We start from the raw sequence: 21,362 nt of genomic DNA on the forward strand, positions 1-21,362 counted from the left end.
ATTTTCATAATATTACTACTTAAAGTTTAATACACAAGATTTTTTTTCATAAATAGTATATTTATTATTTTATTAAAAAGAAAAAAATTTTATTTATATATAATAAAAATCTATTTTAATTAAATTAAATTTGTTATTTTCAACATATATTCACCTACAATATAATTGCATCATTCTTTATAATGTAGCAAAAACTAAAATTAACAATAAAGTAAAATGGCAAAAAAAAATATTTTGTTAAAATTTGCATAGATAGAAAAATGAATTCATTAAAGAAGATATGTCTTTAAATATTTAGTAACATTAATAAACAAATGTTTTTTTAAATCTGGATTATTCTTAATATTTAGTTTTAATTATTTTTTTTATTACTAATCTAACAAATATCACTGAAAGTACGCTTATTGACTATTTTTTTTTTTTGTTAAATGTCAAAAGATAAGCTCTGTAACTAAGACGGATATATATTTTTGCACTTTTTTCTTGAAATAACATATGTTTTAATCATCTTTTTAACAAAATTTTAATTATCCAAAAAGCATTAAAGATTTAATAATTACACTTTAAAGATATTTTTTTTATATAAGAAAATATAAATTTAAGATTAATAATTTCAACATGACTTCTTAGTATTTTATTTTTGTCAATCTCTTGAATATATATAAAAAAAATGCTTACTAAATAATGTATATTTAAAATATTTGATAACATGTAAATAGTTATTAGAAAGTTGTAAAACTTATTTTACATTTGATTTATAAAAAAATCATTTAATAAGATTTTTTATGTTGAAATAGAATCTATCAAATATATATATTTGTTATCCTAATTGAAATTCATGAAGAGTTTTATAAAAGATTCTAAAAAAGAATAATACAATTTGTATCATAAAATATAGATACATTTTAGTGGTATATAAAATGATACAAAAAGTAAAAAATTGAGTGAGAAAAGTTTTCTTTTATATTGAATATAATTCATACATTAGATATTTTTGTCTAATGACATGTTTTAAAATTATTAATAATTTTTATTTAATATTTTTATAACAAAATTTTTATTTTTTTCTATTAATTATAATTAAAGATAGTCAACATTACATTTGTAGTCATTATATACAGTAAAATAATTTTATTGTATGTAATTTTAAAAATTGAAAAACATGAATAATTCTTCATATAAATACATCAAAATATAAATAAATATATTATATTTTTCTACTATTACATTTTAAAATTAACTAATTACCAAATAATAATAAATTAAGAAAAAAATAAAGCCAATTTCTATTAATAGAAATGTTAACGTTATTTTATTATTATTAAAAAAAACTTAAATGTTATCATTGTGACAGTATACATGTTATTCAACCTTATTTTGGGAATTTATTAATAATTATGAGATTTAGAAAAAAAATTATGCTAATAAAAATGATACAGTTCAATGTTACAATTATTATATATATTCATTAATTATAGATTCAGGGATTACTATATTTTTAATTACTTTTTAAATAATAAACAATATTATGGAATGTTAAAAGTTTCATTGACTTTATCGTTTTTTCTTTGTTATTTGCTTATTTTCCACCTCTTCTTCTTAATTGTTCAGCTTGTGAACTAATTTCATTAATAAAGTTTTTAAAAGCATTTGGATCACGAAGGCATTTTTGTTGTTTATCTTGAAGATGATATTTACATACATCAACCCATAAACGTGCACATCCAAGTTTTTTATCTTTACCATCAGTAAAAGAAAATGTTAACCAATATTCATTAGATTGAAGAGGACCAAAGAATGATTTTGGGAGATCATCTACAGAAAAGACTTTTGAAAAAGTCATTGTCCAATGACCTTTTGGTGGTGGGCATAATTTATTATTTTTAAGAAAATCTGTTGCTTTTTTATCATGAACATATTTATATGCTGAGTTAACTGTTTCTTGGCATTTATCAAGAATATCACAATATCTACATGAACCAACACCATCACAACCATCAATAATATTCCATCCTTGACATGGTATTACTTGCCATCCTTTACTTCCTTGTTTATTAGTTACAGCATGTCTAACTTCTAAATCCATTTCAATTTTTCCAACTGGAAGATCTTCATTAACATCCATTGTAACATTAAAAAATATTGGACCAGGAAATCTGGGATAATCTGGCCATATAACAATATTACTAACATTAACAACATAATTTGTCCATTGTTCTGAAGCACATCTACTAAATTGCCATCCACGTATAACAATTCCATATGGTCCATTACTATATTTTTCCCAAAATGGTTGAACACCTGGTAATGCTTCTTCCCAGGCACGTGATAATGGTGATTGCCTTTTAGATCTTTTAACATCATCAGCTAAGATTGAACCATTAGTCAATCCATAAATAATAAATAATAGGAAACAAATCAAAGAAGCCCGCATCTATAAATAAATATTGTTAAAACTTATAATAAATCTATATATTATTTTTTTTTAAAACTATTATCATGGATAAAGATTAACATATATATATATATATATATATATATATACATAAGATTAATATTAAATATATAATGGATAAGAAGTACATTAATATATAAAATAATAAAATATATAATATTTCTATATATATATATATATATTTATGGATATATATTAAGTAGTTATATGATAAATAGGATTATCTGTACAATGATAAAAATATATATGAAAAGATAAAAATTTTAAAAATCATTTTAATAATAATATATTTTAATATTATACAAAGAAAGAAGTATTATAGAATTTTAAATTTTCAAAATTTTATTCTGATTTAAGTATATTGATAAAATGATTTAACGAAGATCTAAAAATGATAAAACCAAGGTAAAGAAATATTCTATACCCTAGTAATAGGCGTTATTTGGAGATACATAATAAGATATTATAAACCACAACGTTACTATAAAATAGTATTCATGAAGAGACATAGAAGCAATTAAAATGAGGGCACTAAATCTTTGATGGCCTCCTTTATTTGGGGGCTGTCGTCTAAGTAGTATTAATAGGCTTGTAGTAAGAAAATAAATCATGATAGGGTTATACATACAAAAGACATACATATATTAACAGATTTATTTATAATGTATATTATATGTATATGATTTTATATTGGATCAAGAAAAACCAGGGTCAGGAAAAAGTGATACTTACATTAAAATTAAAACGATATTTATTTTTGATGATGAAAAATGAAAAAAGAATTCAATTTATGAGACATTTATACATAAATTATCATTTAACATTATATAAAAGAAAATTAAATTAAAAAAAAAATTAGGGAAATAATTTATAATAAATGACTGTAATATATAACTTTCACATATCTTTAACAATATATACTTATCATTACTTCATACTTTTAATAAAAATTAAAAAAAAAATGTTACTATTACATTATATAAAAAAAAGTTTTTGACATTATTTCTCTTTTATAATTATACTAAACATTAAATTTTAGTAAATGAATTTTGTAAATGAACAATAATTAAAATCTTATATAAATTTATACTACATAAAATATTTTATAAAAAAGGTTGGTACACTAAAATAATTTAAATTAATAATATTTAATCCCTAAGGCAGGTAGACATATAATTATAGTAACATAATCTACCAAAATCAAATTACGACAGTTAAATTTTCAACTTTCGGCAACCTTTTCATACATTACTTGATCATTTGACATTAAAATTTAATATAATAAACTATTATATAAAATAAATATATTTTTTTAACCCCTTTTATGAGAAATAAGATGACGTAACTAAAAATTTTATATATCATATATCATTGAAAAAGATAAATATAATTAAAAATAAGACCTCCTTATTCTTTTCTTATATACTTTTTGAAGAACAATAATTTTACCAACATTATTTAAAATTATATTTAATACAATAATAAAAAGTTATTAAATAATACTATTAATTAAAAAAGACAAAAATTATTAACAATTAAAATATTTATTATAATCAACTTAAAATAAATTATGTACAGATTTTATTTTAAATACATATAACAGTTGAACTTTGTCATTAGAAACTTGATCAAAAGGCATACATATTAAAATTTATTATCACAAAAATTTTAAAGGATACAAAATTAAAGAAAAGCAAAAAAAAAAATATAATCATCTTATATTAAATAAAATAAAATATAAAGACATGACAACAAAGGCACACATAAATTATTCTTTAATATATGAGTAATAAATCACTTTAAATTAAAAAAAAATTCTATCTCTCTTTTAGTATTAAAATATCTTTATCAATTATTTTATTATTTACCCATCTTATTTTACCTTTTTTTTCTATTATTGTATGAGATAGAATATTTATCTAAAAGATATTATTAGATACATGTCATTGTTCTTTTTTTTTTGATTAATTTAACTAAAAATTATAATTTATTTTTATAGAAAACAAATTAATAAAAATGTTGAAAAAAAAAATTATTACTTGTTAAAATGTATTATAATATTTTTGTAAACTACAAAATAGTAATATCACTTTTGTTAAATTTTTTCTTTTTCTTGTCCTTTTTCATGATTAATTATCTTAGATACATAATTATAATTTTTTTTATCATCCTATAAAACAAGTAATTATGAATTTAGTTAAAAAAAAAACTAAAAAAAAAGTTGTCTTTAATTTATAAAATAAAAAAAAATGGATGCTTCCAAAAATAAATGGAGACAAGATTTTGTTAACATGTTACATACAATTATTGCCCCATTTAGTATAATCTTCCAGTGAATCCTTTGATACTGACTTTACTGTTTGATCTATTGCTCTATCAAAATGTTCCTCTGATACTGGCAGTTGTGGACATCCACCTTCATCTTGAAGTGATGCCATATCTGATATTGAGATTGATTTTAAAAATTCACTTACTGGTATCATTGCAGCTGTCTTACAAATATTTACAATATCTGATGCTGAATAACCTTCTAATTTTTTTGCAACATTATCAAAAGAAAATTCATCCGATAAATGAATTTCTCTCATTGCATTTTTAACTATTACTGATCTTGATGCTTCATCTGGTAAAGGAACATAAAATTTAGCCTCAAATCTTCTTAAAACAGCTTCATCAATATCCCAGGGACGATTTGTTGCTGCTAAAACATATACTTTAGTTTCTTCACTTTTTGAAATTTCTAAAAATAATATATATAAATAATACTTATTTAAAAATATAAAAAAATACCTTCAAATTGTACTAAAAATTCACATATAGTTCTTCTAGTAGCTTCATGTTCAGCATTTTTACCTCTTCTTAATGTAATAGAATCAATTTCATCAAAAAATAATATAGAGGGTGAATATGATTTTGCTGTATCAAAAAGAACTCTTATTAATTTTTCAGAATCACCTCTCCATTTAGAAGATATAACTGATGGTGTTACACAAAAAAATTTATATTGGCATTCAGTAGCAACAGCCTTTGCGATTAATGTTTTCCCAGTACCTGGTGGACCATATAATAAAAATGTTCTTGTTGGTCTTCGAATACCAACAAAAAGTTGTGGTAATATTTTCGAAACAACAATTGAATGTCTTAATGAAGTTTTTAATTGATCTAACCCAACTATATCATCCCATTGAACATTTGGATTTTCATCTTTAATACTTGTTTTGACACATTCAACAAGTTCTGGTGATTGAAGTGATACAAATTCACTTGGTTCATTTTGATCATCATTATCATCCTTACTATTTGAATTTCCATCATCAAACTTATTAACAGCATCATAAGAAGATGCCACATTACTAGCTGCTTTTGCTTTTGTTTCTCTTGATACAGGTGTTTTATTAGTACCTTTTCCTCCTGTTGGTGTATTTTTTTTACTTGATGGTGATGATCCTGTGGTAGATGAAGATAAATTAGTACCTCCACGTGCATTAATTCTTGACTTAATTCCTTTACCTTGGATTGGTGTTATTTTTGTATTTTTTTGTTGAGGTAATGGGTCAGATGGTGTTGGTTCTAAACTTGATTGGCATCTTATTAATTTTCCAATATCATCAATTTTTCTCTCCAATTCATCAATACTTTTTTCATGATCTTTCATAACTTTAAGTGCCTTAATAAAAAAAAATATTTTATATAAAAACATTAAATAAAAGATATTTATTACCTGTACAGCATTATTTCTATCTTTACTATTTTTAGAATTGTCTATTAACGATTCACATGCTTTTATGGCCTCTTTGATGAAGACACTAGCCATTTTTAAGTTACCATGGTCATTATGTTTACAACCCTTTTCATATATTTCATAAATATTATCTAATGAAATAGACATACTTAAACATTTAAAAGTATAAATAATAACAAGAAAAGGAGTTTATAAACTTAATAATATACTTAAAACAGTAAACAAGCAAAACATAAAGTTATTGGATGTTTTATCTTTATATGCTCCTACCACAATGAACATATACAATTAGACACAATGAATTTTATATATGTATAAAACATTTACTACATACAAACCAATATATCTCCACACTAAATCGTTTTAAGAACATAAAAAAAACAATTTCTTTTTATCATATTGTTAATATATATAAAAAAACTAATTTTATTGTTATTATAATATTATTAAAATAATTAATTAAAGTAAGATTATTAAATATTTAAATATTCATGTTTCTTTTTTAATTTTGTATTATAATTAATACTAGTGTAGTAATCATTAGTATATATTTTTCTAATGCGTTGAATTTTATTATTATCATCAGAGTCGTCAATTTCTTCAAGATAATTAGACATACCATTTGAACTTCCTCGGCCACTGGAACTTTCTGATGAATGTACATATTTAGTCTCTTCAAATTTCCACTTTTTTAAATCAAACAAATTTGTTGAAGTTAATGTTAATTCTGAAAATATTTTTATTTTTAAATTTATTTTTTCTAGAAATCAACAATAACAATGACAAACATTCATGCATTTGATTTTTTTTTAAAAATCATATCAAAATATAGATGCAATAAGTATAAAATATAAAACAAATTGAATCATGCTTTATAAGAAATAAAAAAAAAATTCACAAACCGTTAAGAGAATTTGTTTTTTTGTTTGAATTTTTACGACTAATACTTTGATGTGTTGTTGATAAATCCATTGATTGCTGTTGTTTCTTATCTTCATCCCTCATATTAGTGTTATAATATTGTGATGTTCCAACAAATTTGGCTGTTTCGTTGGATTCTGCACTACTATCTGATGTTGATGTTTTACTTGATTTTAAATTTTCTGATTCCTCATTTATTTGTGGTAATGGAAGAATTGTATGGTGATGTTCAAAAGAAGATTTATGTTTAATACTTTCTGATCTACCTAATCTTGGTGGTAAAGGTGGTGGTGTTGTTTCTGTTTGAATGTAATGTAATGATGATGAATCTCTTCTAATTCTTTTCCTACCTCCTGGAGATAAATTTTGACCATTATCATACCATGTTGAATTTTCTTCAACCAACTCAATATTAAGAGGTTTCTCTGACATACCAGGTGATCGAAATATTTCATTTGCTCTGGCACTTATAGCATAAGTCATACGATTTCTACGAAGTTCCTATAAAAAAAATTAATTCATTAATTATCATTTATTTTTAAAAATAATAATTTACCTCAGGTTCAATAACAACAACTTCATCAAGTCCTCTCATTAACTTTGTTTTCTTTAAAAAGTTTTTATTATCATGTTTTGGAATTAATGAATTATTCTCATTTCTATCCTCGTCATCACTAGATTCATATTCAATTATTTCACCTCTCTGTAATGCATCATCATTCTTTATCATCCATTGAAAATAGTCAATAATTGCTGTAAAAGTTGGTCTATCTTCAGCTTTCTCTTGCCAACATGCTTGCATAACATTATAAATTTCTTGAGGGCAATTGTGTGGTGCTTCCATACGATAACCTTTTTTTAAAATAGTAAATAATTTGGCCATGTCAATAGTTGGATATGGTGTACCACCCAGTGTCATTATTTCCCATAATAAGATGCCAAAAGACCAAACATCAGAGGCTAATGTATATACTAATGAATCTAATGCTTCTAATGCCATCCATTTTATAGGTAATCTACCATTTTCTTTTTTACGATAATAATTATTTAAATTAATATCACGTGATAAACCAAAATCAGATATTTTTAAAATATAATTATCAGCAACAAGAACATTTCTAGCAGCTAAATCACGATGAATAATTTTTCTTTTTGCTAAATGTTCCATTCCAGAAGCTATTTGTAATGCAAATTGTACAAGATGACGTTGTGTTAAACTTTGTACTGGTTCACTATTACTACCATCAAGTGGTTTTAAATAATTTACTGTTGATGTATCAAAAATATCTAACTCATCAGCAATACCCTGATTTCTTCGATCATTAGCTTCTCTTACTTCATTTGGACGATGTGATCTTAAAAAATCTCTCAAATTACCATACTTACATAATTGTAAAACCATTAATAATGGACCACGTCCTGTACAACATCCTAATAGCGATAAAATATTTTCATGATGACCAATAGATTTAAAAGTTTGCATTTCACTTATTAAATCAACAAATTCCTTCTCCTGAGCATCTCTTTTTAATTTTTTAACAGCAACTGGTATTGTTTCTGTTTTACCAACTTTTGAAACTTTTTGTGTTAACAAACCTTTCCATACTTGTCCAAAAGCTCCTTCACCAAGTATACTTAACATTTGTAATCTATTTCTATCAATTTCCCATTTAGGATCAGTTTCTGCTTCATAATTAGCTAAACCAGGAACATCATTATTAACACAATGATGTTTTGATAAAACTTGTCTAATAGAAATTTCATATGATGAGGTAAAATCAGACCAATTAGGATCACCATTAGTTACTTTTTTAGGAACAACAGATACAATTTTTTTAACACCAACATTTACATCATCAGGATTAAAAACTTTAAATTGATCAGCATTTTTTTTTCTTATTAACCAACAATATATCCCACTTGCTATTAATATGCCAATTAATATTATTATACCTATAGATGTATAAATTATATATGGTGATATATTAACATTTGATGGATCTAAAGTTTTTATAATATATGTATGAAATTCATTTACTGTTAAATTAGCCATATCCATTGTCTATAATAATAATAATAAATTATTATATTAAGATAAGAAAGATTAAAAAAAAACTTACAAAACCTAAAGAGTTTCCTATTAAACAAGCATAAACACCTTTATCATTAATTGTTACATTGTTAATAAGTAATGTTGTTGTATCAATACCATCAATAATAGTAGCTCGTGGATTTTCCATAACATCAGTATAATTAAATTTATATTTTGGTGATGAATGATTAAAAACAACAAAATCATGATCAGTATTTTTTTTTAATTTTACCCACATTATATGAGGTGTTAAATCACTAATATATCGGCAGGTAAAATTTGCTGTTTTGTTTGTATCAATAGATAAACTTTGTAATACTCCTGGTACCATAATTGGTTTGGTACGTAATCTATCAACAACTTCAACAATATATACTTTTTTTGCACTTCCTTGAGAATTAAATGCTTCACATATAAATGTACCAGAATCAGCATCAGAAATATCTTCTATTTGTAATGACCATTTTCTTTTTTTATATATTGACCCTGTTGGTCTTGTTGTACCACCCATTATTAATTTATAATTTCTAAACCACACTGTATCAGGTTCTGGTACACCATAAGCTTTACATGGTAAATTTATTGTTTTACCAGCTGGTACAACAATATGTTCTTTCATATTTTCTGAATCATTTTTACCTTTAAAATATGGTTTGGTTCTTTCACCTTCATTATATCCTCTATATTTTGATAAACTTTTTATTGGTTGTGTTAAATAATTTTTATCTAATAAACTTGGATCAAATAAACTTTCATCACTATCATCATCATCATCACCACCTGTCTCCTGAATGTCTGGTTGTTTTCCTAAAATTTCTTTAGCTTTTTTAATTTTATCATCAAAACTTAAATAATTCCAACCAACTAAATTTCTACGATAATAAAATAATCTATTAAGATCAAAAAGATTAGGAAATAATTTATCATAGTCAAAATTATCTCCTGAGATACTTATAATATCAAATAATTTTATTGGATCTAAAAATATAAAAAAAAAAATTACTCACCGTTATTATTAGATGATGGTAATATAACATCATGCGTAAAATGATTACTATCAGAATCATCATGCTTTGATTCTTTTTTAGGTAAAGATGTTGTTGTATAAATTGCTGGTAAAAGTTTATTAGAATAACTCTCATATGTTTTAGTTACATATCCTAATGTAACTTTTGTTTCCTCCTCCTCTTCTTCTTTATTCTCTATTCCTGTATTAAGATTTTGAATATTTCTTTTAATAAAATCTTTATGTGCAATACAATCAGTTTTATTCATATCACCCCAAACATCTTCATCAGTTATTCTTTCATGCAATGTCAACCACAAACATATACATTCTAATGGGACAATAGAAGGATTTATTCCTTCTTTTTTATAATAATCACAATAATCTAAAATATTTACGTAACATATATATTATCATGCAAAAAAAAAAAACAGAGATAAAAAAATTTTATTTTACAATTACTTACCTATAACTTCTATTGTAAAATTTCTAAAAATATATCCTTGACTATTCCATGCTTTACAAGCCCATTTTCCTTGATCCTTTACTTCAATACCATTTATTTCTAAAGTCATCTTTTTTTCTTGTAATCTTTCATCACTTTTTAGCATATTATATGTTAGAAAAATGTCATTTCTATACCAATGAATAGATGGTGCAGGTCTTGCTAATGCACTACAATCTAGTTTCACTGATTCACCTAATAAAACATCATGTGTTACTTTAGCTATTTTTTCAAATCTTGGTGGTCCTTCAGCAAATAATGAATCTAAAAAATATTTTTTTTTAAAAAAAATAATTATATAAATAATAATGAACAAAAAAAAAATACTTACTTTCAAATCTTATTTCAAAAGAAGTATTTTGTAGAAGAAAAATGAGAAAAATTGTATATTTACCAAATATAGTATTTTTAAACATTTTTTTTTACAAAATAAATATCCCAAATTTAAATAATATATAGTATTTGTTAAAATATCACTAAAAAAAATATATTTAATCTAATGATAATATTATAATTTACCAAAAAAAAAAAAAAAATAGAATACAGTATTTAATAATAAATTTTCTTCTAGTTAATTTAAAAAAATAAATAAAATAATCATCTCTTGGTATAACTTTTTAAAAAGTATCTTTTTTTTCTTTTTTTTGTTGCTATTAATAACCACTAAGAGGTAATAAAAATAGATTTTATAGGTAATTTTAATAAAAATTTTTTTATATAATTAACTGAAAGATAGATAGATATAGGTTAGGTATATAGTAGTATGTATAATTAATTTATACTTTAATTATTAAAAATATATAAAAGCAACTTTTTAATTAACTTTTAAATTTTTAATGTACTCACTAAATTAAGATATATTTTTATAATGATTCGTCTTCTTCTTCTTTTCGTCATTTTCTTAAATATATTTATATATATTTTTTTTTTGACAATCAAAAAGATGGTTAAAATTGTATATATATATATAATAAATATATGATTTATATAATTTTTAGTTGATCTTTTAATATTATAAATATAATGTTGTTATTTAAAAATATTATATATAAAGATTTAATTTAATAATAATATGTGTTAACATTTTATGAGATTACTTTTACTTAAATATTTTATAAATCTAATAAAATCAAATTTTTTTTTTCTACTTTTTAATAAAATAATAATATATATATATTTAAAGTTAGAATTTTTTAATGTCAATTATAGTAATCAAATGTGATGTTATCATAAAATCAAAGCAAAGAAATTTGAGTGAAAAGGGAAGTAAATATAAGTATGTATGAATGTTTAAATTTATATTTATTATTCTATCATCGTTAGATGCATCCTAAAGACATATACCAAAATTTTAGTGATAAGTTTTGGAAATAAATATGTGTGTTATTAAAATTTAACATGTGCTGATTTTAATGTAAAAGAAGTTTTGTTAATTGATCAAGTAACGATAGATTAGGGTAATAGTTAATTGTAGTAACTTACTTTTTCCTTTTCAAAGAAAGTTTAGATGTTCAAAAAATAACACGATTTTATTTGTCAATTTTAAATATTTATAATAAAAATTTTTTTATTATAACAAAATTTTTTGTTATTTTTTTTTTTTATAAATAATTAAAAATAAATATATTCTAAAGTAATGGTAGTCTTTTTTTTTAATAAATCTTAGTATTACTAATAATAAAACAAGTTTATTTTTAACATTTAATCATACTTTTAAAGACTTTATCATGCAATTATATTAATAAAAGTAAATGTTAAAGAATAAATGATAATATTAAAATCATGTATATTTTTATAATTTATCATAGTACTATAAATTAAATTTAAAAACAATTATAAAAAAAAATTAAATTAATTAATTTTTTTAATAGAAAATATCAAAAAATTGTATGTGTTAATATTAACTTGAAATATAATGAAATAAACAAATGTATGATGATTAGGAATGTCGATCAAATGTTAACAGAGATATCTTTTGACTATTAGTAGGTTTCATTGTCAATTACAAAATAATTAATTATTTTATATAAAATTAAGATACTTGACAAATTTTACCAATTAATATTGTTGAATATCACTGTCCTGGAAAATAATTTAAAAAAAATAAAAAAATTAGATTTAGTTAAATAAAATGATTTTAATGTAAAAAAAATATTTTTATTATTTAAAAAAGATAGAATTTTTTTTCTTAATAACGGTTTTTTCTAAGAAAATAAAAAAAAAAACAATTAAATTAAAAAGGATAGTAGTTATTAATTATATATACAAAAGTACATTTTTTATTTATAATGTTACTTTTTATTTTTTTTTCCTCTTTGTCTAATAAAAAAAAGGGGGATTCTTATTAATGACAAAAGAAATTTATTTTAAATAATAGGTGGAGTAAGAATGATACATTTATAATATTTTATATTTTAAAAGAAAAAAAAAATGTTTTTATGATATATATATATGTATATAAAGATATATTATTATTTTACAGATGTTTATAAAAAGATATATTATAGTTTAGATAACTGTACAATATGAACTTTTATAAAAATAAATCATTATTTGAATTTACAACCTTGTAAAAGATATTTATTTATAATATAATATATATAATAATATAATATATCTATCATTGAACATTCTTCAACAGTATATTAATGATAAGATTAATAAAGTACAATACTATGATTGATATAAAGACTGAATTAATGAAATAACATTTAACTAAAAACTTTTTGTAATATGATATTTTAAGATTTTATAAGTTTAAATGTATCTTTATTTCTGTTTCTGGATAAGTAGAAAAATTATACCGCTACCAGGCAGTGTCATAATAATGTATTGTCTACAAATCTTTATTTAACAAAAATATTAATAAACAATCTTTTTCTAAACTTCTTAAGAATGCCGTTTATTTTTAAAATTTATAATATATAGATTGATCAATTTTAATGAAAATAATTAATATACTACAGTTTTTTGTCATTTAAAGTTAAAAAATAAAAAAAAATTAACTTTAAAACATTAATTGAAATATTTAATTTATATAATACACATTATATAAATGTTGAAAAATCTTTAAAATAAGAATTAAATTAATTTGAAACAACAATATTATAAATATAAACCATAATTTAAAAAAAAAATTATTAAAATTTCATATACATTCTTTTAAAAATAAAAAATTTTTACTAATTTGTTTAATTGTTCTAATGACATTCAAATGGTTTTTGTTGATCTTCATTTTAAAATCTAGAAATATTTTTTCAAATTTTCCACATTATATTATTATTTCTTTAAACAGAAGATTATCATATTATTAGTATATTTATGTTTATATCAAAAATAATAAAAGAAATAAATTTCAGTTATATATATACATTTTAACAAAAGAATTTAATATCTTTTTAAGGACTAAGTAAAAATCAAATTGAAACTGTATTATTTAAATAAATGTGAAGTATCGTATGTTATTTCACAGAGGAAAATAAATATTAAAATATAAAGACATTATTATGTTTCCACTTATAAAAATTTTATCTTTTACAGATATTTAGTTTGTGCAAAATATTTCAATAATTAAATGTAATTTTTTTTTCTTTTTATTTAATATTATTTTTAAAAATAAACAAGACAGATTTCATTTATTTTAAATGTTTTTGTTCCTCCTAATTACACATTCTTATTTTTTCTACCATTTTTTCCCTTTATTTATTACAAAAAATAAATAAATTTTTTTAAAGTTTATATTTTAACTATTTTATATTAAAAATATTAGAAGTTAAAATTTTTATCCCCTAATGTCATTTTCACTTTTATATTTATAAGATGTATTAAAATACAAATAATTAATGAATAATTAAGCATAAAATTTTGTATAATTTATCAATTCACCTGTCTTCATATATAAACATACTTTATTAGAAATATTTTTAAAAAAAAAAGCCATCCAAAATGTATAATTTATATTTCTGCAAAAATTGAAAAGAAAATTTTTAATTTTAATAATTTATTAAATTTGTTCTTACCTTTAAATTTAGCTTACTTATTTAGCTATACTTTTATAATTATTAATATATTTTATAAATTTTTATTATCAAAGACTATATTATACTTTTAAAATTTATATTTTTAATGACAAATTATTAATAATAGATGATGGCCAATTTTTATCAAAATGAATGGCATTTTTATTTATCTTCTATTTGTATGTAGATTTTTAAAATTTTTAAAAATACTTTTATAAAAATTTTGAAAATATCCATATTTGTAATTAAAAAGTAACATAAATATAAATTTATATTTTGTCAAATTTACTACAACGTAATAATAATTTTGGCAATCAAAGAAATGCCAAAATTTTAGTAAACAATATATGTATATAGACAATTAAAAATTGTGAAGTATCTTTAATTTGGTAAAACTTTTTAGGAAAAACTTTAACCATCAAAATGTGTAATTACATACTTTATTATTCTTGAAAAATTTCCCTTCTTCTTAAATATCCTCTTTTTTTTATCTTATCTCCTACCGTGACATATGTTGCTGTAACATGTAATTATAAATTTTTATATAACAAATTATACTTCCGGTTTTTGAAAAAAGAAAAGAAACTTTCTAGCTCTTTTTTAGAAATATATTATTTATAAATTATTATTTTAAAAGTAAAATTAACCAATATGATATATTTTTTTATCTATTGTATACAAAAATAATTTATGAATCTTTTTTTTATACAATGATATAATAAATTATTAATATAGATGATATAATGTAGGAAAATTTTTTAATTTTATATTTCCTTCCTGTTGTAAAGGAAAGTAAGTAAATTAAAAAAAAAAATTTTTTTTTATATTTAATTATGGTTTTCTAGTAAAATAATTTATAGAACTTTTTTTTTTGTTTTTAAGGAATAATTAAAATCAAATTGTGCCAAATTTATTATAAAAATTTTTTTTTTTTAATTTTGAGGATCACTTTTGAATTCATACTAATTTTTATTTATACATAACAAAAACTATTTTTATCGTCTATTACATTTTTTTTTATGTAATAAACTCTTTCTTTTTTTTTCCCAAAAAAAAAAGATTGAAGAATACTGGCTCTTCAAGAAGTGCTCCAATAACAATAGTGAAGATATTTAATTTTAAAAAAATTATGATAGGGAAGAAATTTATTTTTGTTATTCATAATTACAAGTTTTGCTAATATTCTTTTCATATTTACCAATAAAATTATGTCTTCTATTCAGAAAAAAAAAACTTTTTTTTTTTAAATAAATTTTAAAACGGAGCTTTTCAACGGAACATATACTCAATGATGTTAGGTAAGTATTTAAAATATTCTTTTTTTTTGTAGACATAATTTATAAATGTTTAACAGACTAAAAGTATTAAACTTGTTAAAAATAATATTAAAAAATAAATAAATATTAAAAAGGATAACCTTTTAAAATTTTTAAGACAAAAATAGTCATATTATTTAAGATATTTAATATAATAAAATTTACTTATTTTTAAATTGTTATAAAACTTTTTAACTATCCATAACTTTAAATTGAGTTTATTTTAGAATGTATTGAATTTTTTTATTATCATTTATTTTAATATACTATTTTAATGAATATGTATCTAACAATCTCTCTCACTTATTTAAGAATAGTTTAAACGTATCATTGGTATGCTAATTTTAAAAATTTTGCCAATGGCACAAGAAGCGTTGAATTTTTTTATCAAAGAGAGAGATAAAATGATATTCTATTACATTAATAGTTATTTTAATGGTTACCAAACCTTTTATATAAATATTTCATTATAATAATTTTTAATTTTATCCTTTTAATATAAATATTTTTCACAATAATATATTATTATTTTTATGTTATTATTTAAAAAATATAATCATTAACCTTTTAACAAACTTTTAAGTATTTTACTTCAAAAAATACTATTATACTTGAATTTCTTTTTTTTATTTTATTTAGAAATTTTTATATTCATAACATTTTTAAAAAATACTTTAAATAAGTCATTATATTTATATCCATTATTATAATAAATAGTAATAATTTCTAAGATATTTTTAAAAGATAATAATAATCTTGTTTACAAAGAAGATTAGTTATTATAAGTTGTTATGTTAAAAGGAACTACAACATAAATGTAATAAATTGTTTAATTACTTTAAACTTTGACTTAACACTTTATTATAACTATAATAATTATTAATGTTTAAATAATTTATTTGATACTGTAAAATATAAAAATATTACAAAAATATTGTTTATAAATAAACGTATAAATAATAATTTTTTTTATCAAAAATGTACTTTAATAAAGTTTATTTCATTTTGTTTAGATAAAAAAGTAAGTTTATTTTTTTATGCTAAAATATACTTTGATAAGATTTCATCATATCACATTATCAACAATGTTTTTTCTTTTTTTTATCACTATATCAACTCCTACAATTTTTTTTCTTATATTTAATATTTTATTATATGGTTTAAACTAATTGTTAATGGATTTAATAATAACATTAGTTTTTTTTTTCTTTGTAACTTTGTCTAATTATTGAAATACATATTAATTTTAAAAACAATAAACATTCTTTAAAATTATCTTAACATTTTTTTTATTATATATTTACAATGCATTATTGTTTACATAATAATTTAGAAAAAAAAAATTAACTAAAATGTTTTATAAATAAAAATTTATTCTTTTTGCCTTCATCACCTTTTTTATATTATATTAACATTATTTGGATTATATTAAAAAAAAAAATTTTTATCAAAATACTTTGGTTTGTTTTTTTTTAATTTACATTTAAAATATAACTCTATATTTTTTTTTTAAAAGCAGTTATTAAAAATTTTGTCAGTTATAAGAAACTTTTTATAAATACCCCATAAACATTAAAATGCTTCAATTTATGGTTGTACATATAAATATGGTACATTTATGCTTCAGCGCATCTTTTTTTTAAATTCTCTATGTTTCAGTAGGAAATAGTAAAATTATTGGAATATTTTGATGTTATTTATTATAAAGAATGATAAAAAAGAAAGATGAGACGATTTTCATATCATAGAGTTATACTTTAAAATTCTATTTTTCTAATTTTTAATTATCCTTTCATATTAATTTAAAATATTAATATACATATAAAGTAAAACCCTTGGTCTTTAAATAATTTTAGTCATTTAGATATTCATATGTCACTAATTACCAAATGGATCTACAAATATTATAAATATATATAACTCTTTTTTCTGTAACTTTCATAATTTTCTCAAATTATAAATATGTTTATATATATATAAATAATTTGAAGACAAACAATTTGAAGAAAAATGATATATCATTATCTTTGACTTTATTGTCATACGGCAATTTTTATATTAACGTGAATATTTTATATGTATTATATAGGATTATAGAAAACTTTTTTATCCTAATTGCATTTTTATATTCAAAAAATTTAATTTTAATTCTAAATTTAAAAAATAAAAAATATTTTTGATAAGCATTAATTAATTAGTTATACTTTAAAATATTTAGTTTTTTTTTGATGGTTATATTATGTTAACATACTTAAAAATAAAAAAAAAAAAGATTTTTTTCAAAAAGTTTTTCATTTATAGTTTTTTTTTTTTATATTCAAGATTAATATAATTTATTACTTTTATCTAATATAGAGAAATTTTTTAAATTAACTTTCATTATTCATTACTTTCATATTGCGTTTATTAAAGTTGTTAGAAATTAGACACGAAAAATAATTTATCAAGCATAATGAATGTTTTTTTTTTGTCACAAATAAAACATGAATCTTCATAACAATTATTATCATAATCATTTTTTTTAATTTTGAGAATTTAAATATTAGTGTTTATCTTTAGATGGAATTTTAAATTACTATACTAACGAGAATACTAATATATAATTTTTTTTAATATTATATCAATTTATATAATGTGATTAAAAAATTATTTTAATGATAATCTTATTTGATAAAAAAAAATTTAATAATTAACTTTTAAATCATTTAACTTGATAAAGTTAGTTGATATTTTTTTATTCCAATATCTTATTTTGAAAAAAACAAAAAAAGATTTTTAATAAATTAGTATACGTCAATTTATTTTAAAAACATTCATTACAATAATCAATTAATTTATAAGATATATAATATATATATAATTTTTAATATTTCATAATTATCTTAATTTTTAAAAAAAATTAGTCTTTTATTTGTTTTATTCATTTATTCCGAAAAAAAAAATTTGTCAACATTTTCATATAAAAAAAATAAGATTTATCACTTTTTGATAAATAATGAATATATCAATTAATAATAATTTATTGATGAATAACAAGATTGAGTTATATACATTCATTTAAATAGTTTCACTCATATTTATCGTCATTTTATATAAAAAAATATTATAGAAACATAATTTATGAAATTATTTTTTATAATTTATTACAACTATTTTTAATTTTTAAATTATAAAAGCACAACAGGTAGAAGAAAAAGAACAAATTTTTATTACTATATTTAAAGTTTTTTATGACTAATTTTATCAGAAGTACATTTTAATTTATTGAATTTAATATAATAGATCATTTATTTATTGTTAATAAAAATTTTTTTTGCTAGTTAAATATTTTCAATTTTATTAACATAACATATAATGATTATTTTTATTCATATAAATAAAAATTTTTTTTTTCTTGATTTATAATGACAAAAATTAAAATTATTAATTGTTATATTAAAAAAAAATTATATAAAATATGTTATATTATAATATAATACTATTAAATTATTTAAGAAAAAAAAAAGTATTAAATTTTCTTTTTACTTGAGCTTTTTAATTATTTGTTGATGAATGTTAATTAAAAATAATTATTGAGGACAATTAGATATAGACAAAATTTATTATTTAAATCATTAAACAAGTTGTAATGCGGAAAGATTTTATTTGAAAAAGGATAAGGAAAATTTTTTTTGACTTTTAATTTAATCTTTGACTTTTCTTCTGTACATTTTTCTTTATAGTCTTCGTTATTTTTAAATTACCCTTTTTTGGTCTTTCTATGTTTCTTAAATATTTTAATACTATTTTTATACTTTCTTTATTTACTATTACCTTATCCTAAGATAACTAATTTTGCCAATTCACTTCTCCATGAATATTAAATATATAATATTTAGACAAGTAATGTTAAGATAGAGAGAAATAATAATAATAATAATAAACCATCTATGGAATGAAAAAATATATTAAAAAAAAAGAATACAAAATTACAAAATATGTTAAAATATTGTATATAGTTTTAATGATATAACAATATATTTTTTATATTTATTTACTAATTTTTTTATTATCATTCATCATGGCAGCTAATTTTTTTTTTATTTTTAACTATATCAAGAAATAAACTTCTACCAATTTTTGATGTTGTCAAAATAAGAACGTAGAAAAAATATTACAATGAAAGATGGAAATTGAATAATTTTTTTTATTTACATATAATTTACCTAAAATTTATTAAAAAAAAATATTAAAGTTAAAATTTTTGTCTTGATAAAAATTTTTTCACTTATCATCTTTATTTTTATTCAATAAAAAATCTTTTTTTTTTTCTTATTTCTTTTCTTAATTTTTACTTTATTTATTTTTCAATCTCTCTCTCTTTATATATCGTTTAATTTTCTCATAGTTCACATCTATTTTTATCAAAAAATTTTCCTATTGTTAATAGAATTTATTTTATATCTCCATATATTAATCTATTGTCCTCTTATATATTTATATATCAGAAAAATTCTTTAAAATCGTTTATTATTAAATTTTGATATACCCCATTCTTATTAGTAAAATAGTTTTTTTTTTTTTTTAAAAACCTATCATTTCTAAATAAACTTTTTTTTTTTATAAATATTTTGAAGTTTTATTAAAAATATTACTATAAAAATTTATGCATATTTGTTATTTTTATCACATTTTCTCTATTACTAACATAAAATTACTTTTACCAAACTATTAAAAAAAATACATATATATTTTATTCTTATTCTTAATAAAAGAATAGGAAACTTAGATTAAGAAATATATAAATATTTTAAATTTTCAAATTATTATATATATACTTATAACCATGATTCTACATAATTAGGTAAAAATATATTATGATTAAATTACATCATTACTTTTTCTTTATAACAATTTCAATATATATATAAAATATATATAAATACATATATATTACATTTATATTTATTTGATAAAAATATATTGTCATTCAAAATTTTATTATCAGTCTTTCTAAACTATTATAATATACTCCACCCTCACAATTCAATTGAAAGTAAATTATTTTCCTTTAACAATATTCCATTTATCCTAAATCTATTTTATAGTAGACTTGGAGATATTTGTATTCACAAATTTTTTACTATTAATAGTTAAAAAATTTGTATGATTATATAATTTCTTTTAAATAGTTTGTCGTTTTATTATAATAATCTTAAATTTCCTCAATTTTAAAAAAAAAATCACATATATACATATTTATACCGCTAAAACTACTAATCCACAACTCTTATTTTTTTTTAATAAGTGTAAAAATAAAAGTTTAA

The 21,362-nt window shown here is 19.6% G+C and overlaps 3 protein-coding genes across 3 annotated transcripts; all 3 read right to left on the bottom strand.

Annotated features, from left to right (window-relative positions):
- Positions 1-1,579: 1,579 nt before the first annotated feature.
- On the bottom strand, positions 1,580-2,434 carry SRAE_X000009800 (Hypothetical protein; the record flags this gene model as incomplete). The annotated part of the gene is made up of 1 exon (XM_024644401.1): positions 1,580-2,434. The coding sequence occupies one exon, from the start codon at positions 2,432-2,434 to the stop codon at positions 1,580-1,582; it is 855 nt and encodes a 284-aa protein (XP_024509963.1).
- A 2,186-nt stretch (positions 2,435-4,620) lies between these two features.
- SRAE_X000009900 (AAA+ ATPase domain and ATPase, AAA-type, core domain and P-loop containing nucleoside triphosphate hydrolase domain-containing protein) lies at positions 4,621-6,344 on the bottom strand (the record flags this gene model as incomplete). The annotated part of the gene is made up of 4 exons (XM_024644402.1): positions 4,621-4,625; positions 4,872-5,195; positions 5,246-6,122; positions 6,177-6,344. The coding sequence occupies 4 exons, from the start codon at positions 6,342-6,344 to the stop codon at positions 4,621-4,623; spliced, it is 1,374 nt and encodes a 457-aa protein (XP_024509964.1).
- Positions 6,345-6,670: 326 nt separating this feature from the next.
- Positions 6,671-11,137, bottom strand: SRAE_X000010000 (Protein kinase domain and Serine-threonine/tyrosine-protein kinase catalytic domain and Immunoglobulin subtype 2 domain and Immunoglobulin subtype domain and Immunoglobulin-like domain and Protein kinase-like domain and Immunoglobulin I-set domain and Immunoglobulin-like fold domain and Tyrosine-protein kinase, catalytic domain-containing protein; the record flags this gene model as incomplete). The annotated part of the gene is made up of 7 exons (XM_024644403.1): positions 6,671-6,924; positions 7,100-7,619; positions 7,675-9,180; positions 9,239-10,017; positions 10,218-10,601; positions 10,683-10,985; positions 11,053-11,137. The coding sequence occupies 7 exons, from the start codon at positions 11,135-11,137 to the stop codon at positions 6,671-6,673; spliced, it is 3,831 nt and encodes a 1,276-aa protein (XP_024509965.1).
- Between the last annotated feature and the right edge of the window lie 10,225 nt (positions 11,138-21,362).

The sequence above is a fragment of the Strongyloides ratti genome (genome assembly GCF_001040885.1).
Source record: "Strongyloides ratti genome assembly S_ratti_ED321, chromosome : X".
NCBI lineage: Eukaryota > Metazoa > Nematoda > Chromadorea > Rhabditida > Strongyloididae > Strongyloides > Strongyloides ratti.